This window comes from Callithrix jacchus, chromosome 5, assembly GCF_049354715.1.
Source record: "Callithrix jacchus isolate 240 chromosome 5, calJac240_pri, whole genome shotgun sequence".
In the NCBI taxonomy this organism is placed as follows: domain Eukaryota; kingdom Metazoa; phylum Chordata; class Mammalia; order Primates; family Cebidae; genus Callithrix; species Callithrix jacchus.
The window spans coordinates 146,326,254-146,337,953 of NC_133506.1; the positions used below are offsets into that span (position 1 = coordinate 146,326,254).

The 11,700-nt window shown below is 41.2% G+C and overlaps 1 protein-coding gene across 1 annotated transcript in view; it reads right to left on the reverse strand.

The window, feature by feature from the left end:
- USP12 (ubiquitin specific peptidase 12) overlaps positions 1–11,343 on the reverse strand; it is a 105,715-nt gene extending 94,372 nt beyond the window's left edge. The window contains exon 1 of the mRNA XM_002748938.6: positions 11,069–11,343. Within this exon, the coding sequence (XP_002748984.1) occupies positions 11,069–11,116 (48 nt within the window). The 5' untranslated portion in view covers positions 11,117–11,343. The remainder of the gene's footprint in view (positions 1–11,068) is intronic.
- Between the last annotated feature and the right edge of the window lie 357 nt (positions 11,344–11,700).

The window sequence follows — 11,700 nt, forward strand, 5'->3', positions numbered from 1 at the left end:
CTCAGTTTTAACCAGTCACGTGACAATGACAGGTCCTTGTTCAGCAGGGTCTCCTGTGGAGAAACTGAAAAATATCCTCAAATTGAAAAAAATGCAGAAAAGCAAATAAAACTAACCAGTAAAGTTAAAAAAAAGTGGCCTTTTAAAAACAATATGTAACAGAAGACAACAAAAAGATTCTAATTTGCCCAGCAAAGCCAAAAGCACAACATTTTTGGTTGTGTTTTTGGTCAGTTATATCCAGTTTTGAGCCTTTGATGTTTCAAATTTGTTCTGAATTTTGTCCACCTTTACATAAAATCCCTGACTACATCAGCCTGAAGAAATGATCAGCATTAAACCTCTAGGTCCATCAAATAACAAACAGTGAAACCACTTGATTCCTATTCCTCACCTGTTCTTAAAAGAACCAAAGTATCATGTTTCTTTTTTTTTTTCTTTAACCTCAAGTTCCAGGACACATGTGCAGGATGTGCAGGTTTGTTACACAGGTAAATGTGTGCCATGGTTATTTGCTACATAGCTCAACCTATCTCCCTGGTTTAAGCCCAGCATCCATCAACTATTCTTCCTGATGCTCTCCCTCCAGCCGTCCTCTCCCCAGGTCCCAGTGAATAGTGTTCTCCTCCACAAAGCATCATCTCTCAAGGCCACTGTCTGAAACCTTCTTTTGTGGAAAAGAGAATGCCCCTGCTCTATTATTTTAAGATACGCCTTTCTTATGAAAACTTCAAAGTCCCAGCTACTATCCTCATGGTACCACCTTAATCATCCTGCATATGAGTATCTTCATCCTGCACATGAGTATCTTCATTAAGCAAATGAAACAACCAGGGAACCTTTGCAACATCAGCAAAGAAAAACTGTGAAACAATATTCTAGAGAAACGGTAGAAATAACTTCTTCAAAGTTATAACAGCTAGATTTTTGGACTAAGATAATCACATATAAAGCAGAATAAATGTTCATCTACAAAAATCTCAAATTATAAATGTATTTTCCATTTCAAAGAACAAAAGCCTTTTATTTTATTGTCTCCTTACCCTTATAACTTAAGTACTTCATGGCTTATTTTACTTGGGCCCAAAAGGGCTCTAGTTTTGAAAGACTCTATTCAGGGATTCCTGAAAAACCTAGGTAGATGAATACTGTAGAAATCAAGGCAATTTACTCACCATAATTCTACAGCTTAAAAGAAATGTTACTAGAAGGGAACTGCAGAGTTTACTGACATCAGAAGTTAACTACAGGCCAGGTGTGGTGGTTCACGCCTGTAATCCCAGCATTTTGGGAGGCTAGGTGGATCGCTTGAGCTCAGGAGTTTGAGACAGGCCTGGGCAACATGGTGAAACCTTATCTATATAAAAAATTTATTAAAAAGACAAATTAGCTGGGCACGGTGGTGTGTGCCTATTGTCCCAGATAGCTTCAGCCCAGGAGGCAAAGGTTTCAAAGAGGCGAGGTTGTGCCACTGCACTCCAGTCTGGACGACAGAGCAAGGTTCTATCTCAAAAAAAAAAAAAAAAAAGACAGCCACTTTATGAACTATAAATTCTTAACACAGTAAAAAGATTTTAAGGGCAATCTAAAACTACGCTTCGTAGATTAAAATACTCATGTTCAAACTTTGAAATGACTACACTGTGTCAAAGGTAACTTGTGAGCCCTGTTATAAATCCTACAGTCTCACAGTATCTTAATGTGCTTTCCATCCTTTCCTTAACAGGGCATGGAGTCTTACCAATAATGACCATTTAAGGGTGATGTTAATATGTGTTTATAGTACAAAGGACGTTCACATGTGTCATCTCAGCTGCTCTAATGGGGAAATTATAATTTCATTTCATAACTGAAACCAGTTATATGGCCTACCCAAGTGAAAATAACTGCTGAGGGAAGTGGGACTCAAAGTCACACACAGAGACATGCAGCTGAAAAGTCAGGAATAAAAATTCCCCAATTCTTGAATAATTTTGTCTCAACCATCAAACCTGCAACACATTGGCCCATAGATGTCATAATGAGTTTGGATGTCTAGAAATTTGGACCCCATCCCTAGTTGCTGTAGGGGTGACTTTAAGCTTCTTTTCCATTTTGTGAAAATGTGGCTAATATTACCTAACTTTTCCTAACTCTGAATCTTCAAGATGACAGATACAGAAAGACTAACAACAACAAAATAAATTATTTTGAAATATCTCAAAAAAACCTGTTGTTAATTTTCTTAGGTGTGACAATATTGTGTTATTGTTAAAGAGATTGCCCTTTCATTTTAAGTAGGTTTCTTATTAAGCAATATTTTGTTTTTTATCCAATCTGATGGTTCCTTTAATATAATGCAGGTAAGTCTGATCCCTTTGGAGTATAACTAATGAACTAGAGCTTATTTCTTCCACCTGAGTTTTCTATCATTCTTTTCCATTTTGTTTTTCCTACTTTCCTTCTCTCAGAGTTTGAATGGTAATGTTTAAATGTCTGCTGGCATGGAAGCAAGAAAATTCACTCCTTGTTTGAGTATTTATCCTTAATTTTTTAACATGTATATACAACCCTAAATTTTCCAACAGTGGTTGTTTAGATGGCTCTTAAATAAGGAGGCCCTTAACAAGTTTTAACAACCCACTGAATTGTCCTTCTACCCCATCCATCTTGTTTTGTTGTCACTTTATCTTTAAAAAAAGATACAAGCAAATTTTGAACAATCAATGTAATTCAGTTTAGCATATTTTTACCAACTCCATTGTTTCTTATATGCTCATGACTGTCCTCTGGACTTACATTTCCTCAGGCCAAACACATACTTTAATGATCTTTTTTTTGAGACGGACTTTCGCTCTTGTTACCCAGGCTGGAGTGCAATGGCGCAATCTCGGCTCACCACAACCTCCGCCTCCTGGGTTCAGGCAATTCTCCTGCCTCAGCCTCCTGAGTATCTGGGATTACAGGCACGCGCCACCATGCCCAGCTAATTTTTTGTATTTTTAGTAGAGACCGGGTTTCACCATGTTGACCAGGATGGTCTTGATCTCTTGACCTCGTGATCCACCTGCCTTGGCCTCCCAAAGTGCTGGGATTACAGGCTTTTTAATGATTATTTTAATGTGAATCGACAGTTGGTAAACTCTTGGTATTTCTTTAAATATGCCCCCTTCCTACTCTCCAGCCTTACTGTTCACAAGACCCGCTTTCATGCCAAACCACTATAGAGCCTAAGAGTAACACATTATCTACTTACCTCTGGTATCCCATCCCTCCATGTCCACATAATAAAGGCCATTTGTTTTGCAAAGTTCAACTCTCTTTTAAACTTTTTCCTGAAGCCCTCTTCTTTTCTCTCCCAGAGAAATAACCACCTTCTCTTTCACATATAATTACCATTACTTACAGCAATAAGAAAAACATCTCATTGTGTGCATTTGTCTTACATGTTCATCATCCTCTACAATACTGTAAGTAGAGCTGGCTTCCAATCTTTTTCTCATCAGGAAACACAGAGAAAATAGTATATATAGAGCTCACAGGGATATGGGGATGGCCAGGTGCAATGGCTCACACCTGTAATCTGAGCACCTTGGGAGGTCAAGGCAAGAGGATAGTTTAAACGTAGGAGACAGCCTGGGCAACAGAGCAAGACTACAAAAAAAAAAAAGTAATAAATAAAGATACAGCTAAGTCTGCTCTCACCAGAATGGGACTGGCTAAGTGCCTCTAATCAACCCAGATACCTCCAGGCTGTCCAGTCAAGAGGATTACTTCCTCAGCACAACTATACCCCACTCAGGACATACTGAATGTAATTCTGAAGTTCTATAAGACCAGAGTTTGTCATAGTCATCTTCATATTCTCAGAACCCACATGCAGCCTGATATAATGTAGGTCTCCATGAATCCTTCCTCAAAGTACTTAGGAAAAAGCACTTTACCCCCCAAAAAATGGGGAAAAAAATCACTGTCAGGCAGAGGCTTACTAGGTCACTAAAATAAAAAGCACTAAATTAAAATCAAAGGCAACAGTACTCTAACTCCACTAATATTACGATTTAAACCCCCATTTACAAATAAAGAATGCATGATTACCTATGAAGCATTTCAGTAAGAACATCTGTCAGTTATCACTGAAATAAACATCTACTTCTTGTTTTAAGTTGGAAATAAATTTTGATTGGTAGGTGGCTCCGGACATGTAGATCACTACAGATAAATAAACCAAGCTTATAAATCTCTTCTTTAGACATAACACACTCTTTCCAAGCAGCTAATGGTCCTTCTTACAGAGAAGCAGCAGAAAAGCATAAGCCAGGGAACAGAGAGGGCTATAGCACCTCTCACAATGGAGCTCTACATTAAATTTCTTATACTTTACACTATCACAAAAGTCTTCTTGAGTTTGCTGTGAAAAAGCAAAGACTTAGTAGTTTTTCTTCCAAAATAAATGTATATAAACTGCCACTCTAACCTCCCAGTACAACTTCTGCACATAAGATATCAAATGATCAAATGTTATGTATAAGTATTTTCAACAATACTGGGCCTCCGATTGAGAGTTTTCAGTTCAGCAAGCCTAACTCTTCATAATACAACTCTTCACTTACCATTTTCTCCCAAAACCTTAAAGTACCTTAATTTTTAAGAGGTAAAAACCCTCTTCCAGACTATGAGATTGGGACAGCAGGTTTTAGACAAGATATCTAATACCAGGGTGGGTAAGTGCATTGTAAGCCAACAAGAGATGTTTTTCTCTTGTTATGCTCCCTAAAAGATAGAGCATAAGAAAATTAAATATAATAATATGGCCTCAGTAAACGGGAAAATCTGCAAAGAAATAAGTCCTGAAGCTAACTTGAATACACACACCTTGTTCTAGTAATGACAAAAAGCAGTGAGCTTTTTTTTTTTAGTATAAAATAAGACAGATTTTTCTTCTGAAAGTATAAGGTTGATGCAAAAGTAATTGCGATTTTTGACATTCCCAACTTACCTAAACTTGTAAAATATGTTTGAGAATGTCACAAATTAGACCAGTTATTTTTACTCCCAGACAAAAGAAATAAATTCTTCTAGAAACTATTCAAAATACAGCAAGAGGACAATCTACATTCCTAGCTTTCATATTATCAATTAATCCACCTTATTTCAAAATAAATTAGTGCTTTCTTAGGGGTGCATACTACTAATAAACTAACATTTCTTATGAAGAAAAGGAACTGACAATTGTATTTCACAAAACAAATTTCCATTTTGGTTAGCATATGTTGAGCTAACAGATTAATCAGTAGTGCCAATGAATACTTTTTACCACAGGGAGGGAGGCAAATCACGTTAGAAGAGTAATAGTAACAGCCAACATGACCCAGTGGTTACCATGGGCCAGGTACTAGTCAACAACCTGATGTTATTTTACTCTCATTTTACAGGTACAGAAAAGTAAAACTTGCCCAAGGTCATACCCACAACTAAAGAAATAAATGTGAAATCTCAAAAAAATTCAAATCGTTTTTCTTTTTAGTGGTTTTGGCAAAGAAAACAGTGTCAAAAATGAGTAAACAGCTTTGTGGATTATTAGCCTGTTGTGACTAAAATGGCGATATCAGTAACCTCCAGTAAACGGTTCTAAAGGAAGAAAAATATATTTAGACTGTAAAAACTAGGAAACTAAGTGAAATTCATGCTTAATTATATCTCATTCTATGCTTTTTATATTTGCAAAACATAATTAAAAACTCCCACAATGTTCTAGAAATGGGCTACAGAGCAAAAAAAAAAAAATTAATTTTTTTAAAAAAAGCTCCCAAAATGATGAAAATGACACCAATAATCATTTATAAACTATCAAAGTATCAGAATTTTAGATCTAGAATGAGACAAGCACATAAGGAGTATCTATTAAAGAGTGTCTAGTCCAATCCCTTTATTTCACAGAAGAGAAAAATTACCTCAAAGTTTTAAGAAACTTTCCCATATATACAAATCTAAATGTCAAAATGCGGACTAGAATTTAGCTTCTGGTCCAACTGCTCTTTTTATTATACCATGCTATCAAATATACAATAAAATATCATATTAAATTTCTGGAATAGGGCTTTACTAAAGGAGAAACCAAAACAAAATTAATTATTTAAATCGAAAAATGTTTCTGGAAAAGAAATATACAAAGTTTACAAATGCCTAAATGATACTTCCTAAGACAATAAAAGTTCCAGAAGAGCTAGAATAAATATGGGTTTAAAGGCAGGAAGAAAGGAATTTGATAAATGACAGAAAGGAGGCAGACTCAATTTGGGGGGACTTGGTAGAAGTCTAGAATCAAAACAACAAGAATCTGACAACATCTGGCTGAAACTGGCCGACATGGATCCTGGTAGGGTAGATAATTAACCTACTTTGAGACCTATTAGCCACTTATTAGCGAAAGGTGAAAGGAGAAAGCCACCAGAAGGTAAGCAAAGCCATATGATATAAAATAAGACCATACTATTTATACACATGCCACATAATTGAATATGGTATTTAAAACTAGCATTTTTAAGCATATTAAAAATTTCAGACCCTAACAAGTCCTACCTTTGTGATAACTAAGTGCCTAAGATTAAACCATCACCTCTTATAAAATTCCATTTCTACTAACTATATTACTTTACCCTCTAATAATCATTAAACATATAACCTGTCCATGACCTAGTCCCCTACCACTATGCTTTATTGGGCTAATCTCAACACCTCATCATTTTCTAACATTAAACTCTTCATGTTCATCCTAAAATTGGGCAAATTTTATAACATGATAATCATTTATGGGAAAACAATATAAAATTATATCTAGGGAATATAACTCGAGTTTTTTAAAAAGTCAAAGAAAATATGCCCTGGAAGGTAAAATAATTGATCTTCCTTTGGCTTTCTCAGAGTTTTTATATTTTCCAGATTTTCTATGAGAATGTATCATTTTTAATGTCTAATGTCTAAAAATGTATTTTAGACAAATTCAAAAGATCAGTGGGCTTAAATAAAACTTTTATAATACTTCTTCTAAATGTTCTCTCTCCACCAAGCTCAAACATTCCATGGACCAAACATTTATGTAATAGAAGATTCCTTATTTTTTAATGTTGTCTTAAAAAAAAAAAAAAGCAGGCTTAAGAAGCTTATGTTTTCTTCCTTCTTAAATTAACACAGCAAAAATTAGACAAGTAAAACATGGCAACTCACATTTAAATGCTCCTATCATGAAAGTACTATTTTACTAATAAAATACTCATTTAAAAATAAGAAATATTTTATTAATAAAAGAACTATATCCACCCTATTTCTTGAGAACGAAAAAGGAATTTTATTATTTAATATAATATGAAGAGGAGACTTCCACACACACACTCCCAACAAAGCATGGGATTTGAGGCTCGCCCCACCTTGCCTTTATTTCTGTAGTAAGGATAAACTACGCTGACTACACATACTCTTATTTGGATCCCAGTGAGACTGAGGCAGTAAGAACAGGCAAATATATGTCCTTTCTAATTTATATATTTTTAAAAACTTTGTTATTAAAATAGAACAAACAAAAAAGAAAAGACAGCCAGCTTAACCTTCAGCAAGTCAAGTTTACTATGCTCCGTGTGCTGGGTGAGGCACAGGCTTTCTCAGAAGTAAAGCCCATCAGACTCTCCCAAGCAGCACCTTCCTTCCGGCTTTGGCCATATTACCACCACGTTCTAATGGATCTAATCTCAAGCTCTTGTAAATGAGGGTGGGCAAGCAGCCAGGCCATGCCACCCCATGATCTAACTCTACCCACCCCCTGCACCAACAACTCCTCCTTTGTCCAGTCCCACTCCCGACAACGCCTTCCTAGCTATGACTACTACAACCCAAATAGGAAGAGAGAATGATGATCAGAGGCAGAGCTAACATTTATGGAGCTAACAGTAAGCAGTGCCTGCCTCCATGCAAACAACAGTCATGACGGACCACCCGGATTAGCCACCTCAACTGCAAAACAGAGCCCTTCTACAACTATTCTGTCACTTTTCCCATTAGTTCACACTTATTAAGTATAATATTAACAGATACATAGGTACTCTGTGCCAGGCCCTGAAGTCTGAAACTACTTCAAAGTCAAAATAAACACCATGTGATAATGAAAATGTATTATTTCACTAACAAATTAAAAAGATGTATTTCAAGAGGTACCCTTGAAAATGTACTCACTGCAATCTAAACATAATCATTTGGGTCAGGCTATAATACTATCTTATGAAAAACAAATTTTACTAATTTTCACATGTAAGCAGAACACTAGTGATCTAAAATAACGACACAGCTGAAGAAAACTATTAACAGTTACTTAACCCAATTAAGGTACTGCACATGTGTCCAGGTACCTTATTTTGACAAATGAAAAAATTATATACACTTCAGTATTTATAGAATGATATTTCAACTTATCCTAAATGTTTTCACAGCTGCTGATTTTCTGAGAAGTATTTCGTTTAAGTCCAGCCCATCTTCTCTCCACCATTCCACACACACACCCAGTATCATCCCTGCTTCACCCGGCATTCCAGGAGATAGGAAGGACTTTTAACACTTTTATACTGAATGCAGAACTTAGTACTCCAGATCAAACTGTAGAAGTAAATGTAAATGATAGTCTGATAGTTCTTCCCCTTCAAGGCCCTCACAACTGAGTAAGAGTTCAAAGAAAAATATACTACACAGTTTAAATATGATAGGTGCTACTGACATTTCAAAAATGGCATGAAGTTGTATGAGGGGGATGGAGGGTTGGGTTGGAGAGGGGTAGGATTATTCAAGTAAAGCTCCCTGCTTAAGAGGTACACATCCTCGCAATACAAGGATGGGGGGTAGGGCAGAGGAAGCATTCCAAGCCTAGCAAAACGGCACCTACAAAGCTAAAGAGGTATCTTTGTTTTTCAATTTTGTGATTCTCAAGAGGACAGATAGCATTTTCTTTAAAGAATAAGACTGCAAACTACTTTGAGATATTTAGCACTATTTGAGGGTACATTAGAATGTATTCAAATACGAATAAAGACACACCCAATTTTAATAGTACCTTTTGAACAATCTCGTTCGGCCAGGCACTTTCAGTATTTGCCAACAATACACACACCCCACCTGTAATTAATGCATCTGGGTGGAAGCCCTAGAAAGAGCTCCCGATTCTGATCTTGGAGATCAGAATCCCACTTACTAAGTGTGCGACGCTGGCAAATCCCTGTGTCTCACTGTCCTAATGTGATTACAGCACATATTTATTAATATATTAATTTAAATACAGTTTGTGTCCATGAAGAACGTAAACACCATGAAAGCCGGGGCTATCCTGACCACTACAGCATCCCCAGCACTCAGCCCCACCTCTAGCACCTAGTAGCTGCTAAACGTAGATGTACAGTACCTGAGTGAATGAATAAGAGTATCACACCACTCCTGAAATCCCATTCTTTGACAGTGAACTATGATCATTACAATGTGTGTAGATCAGCAATCTGGTATCACTGTAAAAGACCTAATTATCGCATTCTTTTGAAACTGAGTAAGATAATAATTGGCGTATCTGAAAATAATTAGCCCAAACAATTCTTGAAAATCACTTTAAAATAGTCCATTTAATACCAATGCCTTCCTAAAACGTAAACTTTGAGAAAGAACCACCATCCAGTTGGGAAATGGAGTCTTCAATATGATTTCTTAAATATTGTCGATTTTATGTCCAGCTGATTTCAGCCATTTTTTGTACTGTTCCTCAGCATGCAGTAGAGAATCTGCTTTTAAAGCATCTTTCCGATCAGATTCACCACTCCTCAAAGAAAAATATACACAATGGACCATCCTTAGATGGAAAATTGCTTGAGGCTCTCCTATATGAAATCGGTTGCATAAATAGGGCCAGTGAGGCATCAAACACAAGCTTTCAGAAGTCTTTAATAACAACCAATAGGTCCACGTTGCAAAGAACAACTTTTTTCGGTGATGACTCATAAATTATGATCCCTACATATAAGCTCATGAGGCGCTAATGAAACGAATTTGTCTCATCATGTGGAAAACTGTGGTCCTTCTGGCCAAGCACAAAACACCAAGTTTTAAACGCGCCCACGTTTTGCTTAATTCGGGACTTCCAGCGAGGATTAGCGCTTTTCCTTTATAGTCTATTTAAGCGCCCTAAGAAAACAAATATCATCGCATTGGCAGGCGGTCCCCGCACACAGACAGACGTAGCTTCACCACATACAGATGTGTCTGGTGGGCCGAAGTAAACAAATGACAGGAAAGCTAATGCTTTTAAAGATTAACGTGCATTCCCACAGACAAGACTGCCACCTGGACACACGGCTGGAAACGAGAGCTCGTGCCTCTCCGAAGAGAAAAATGGAGAGAATTTCAACAACACTTATTTAAAGTTTCCATCTTTACATACGCCCCTTTCCGCCAGCGCGGGGTCGGGGACTCGGCCCGGCCAGCGGCGCGAGGAAATCTGCACTTGACTTCCGTCCTCTCCCTGGCGGGAAAGAGCGCAGCCCGCCCCGGCAGAGACCCTTCCTTCCTGCCCGCCGACCCCCACCCCGCCCGGGGACACCTCCCTCTCGGCGCGCGGCCAGGAGGAAATGGAGCCCTCGCGGCTCCGCAGCTCCTCGCCCCCTCCTCGGCGACCCTGGCCCAGGGCCGCGCTCGGGCTCCTGCGCGCCCACCCGCTGCCCCGCCACAGGCCAGGCGCGCTTCGGCCCTTGGCCCGGCGCGGACACCAGCAGTTCGGTCGGGGACTCCCGGAGGCCAGTGCCCACCCCTCGCCGCGTCCCGCACCGTGGGCCCCTCACCGCCACCCTCGCGCAGCCCCGGCCCGCCAGGCGGCGCCCCCTCCCCGGACGCCTGGGCCGCTCACCCCCGCGCTCCCCGCCCGAGCGCCGTCCGACCGCCCCCACCCGGGCCGCCCGCACGCCCGCCCCCGCGCTAGGCCCCGCGAGCGGCCACAGGGAGAAACGGGTCCAGCGCCGTCCGCCCGCCCGAGAGGTCCCGGCTGCCCCTGCCGCCCGCCCGCTGCACCTACCATGGTACAGATGGAGGCGAATTTGGAGACTGTCATTAGGATTTCCATCCGCCCAGCGCCATCTTCCACCCAATCACAGCGGCGGCGGCGGGCGGGGGATGAGGGGAGCCGGGCCGCCCGCTCGCACTGCAGCCCGCGGGCGGACCCCGAGCCGCAGCGGACCCACGCACCGAGCCCGCTGGGCCGCCGCTGCCGTCGTCGCCGCCGGCGCTCAGGCACTCCCGGCCTCGGGCCCCAGCCCCCCGCCTGCCGGCCGCCGGCCCGCCCCCGGCTCCGCCCCGGCGCAGGGCGCAGCCGCTGCCTCCGGGCCCGCGCCTGCCCGCGAAGCCGCCCGCCGCCCACCCCGCCCAGCGCGCAGGGGAGCGGACTCCGCTGAGGCCCTAATGCCCGGCCTGCCAGGCAGCAGCGCGGCCCGGCGGCGCAGCCCCGCCCACCCCTCGGCGCCCCCCTCGGCGGCCCGGGAGCGCGAGCCAAGGAACTCCTGCCCGGCCCCACCCCGCGCGAGGCCGAGGGCGGGACCGAGGGCGGGCACTGTCTTTTGCCTGCGTCCCTGCGGTCCTAGTGCCGGGCGCCCGAGCCCCCTCGTAGGAAGAGGGGCGGCGAGGAGTCGCGGGGGCGGCTGCGGCGACCTG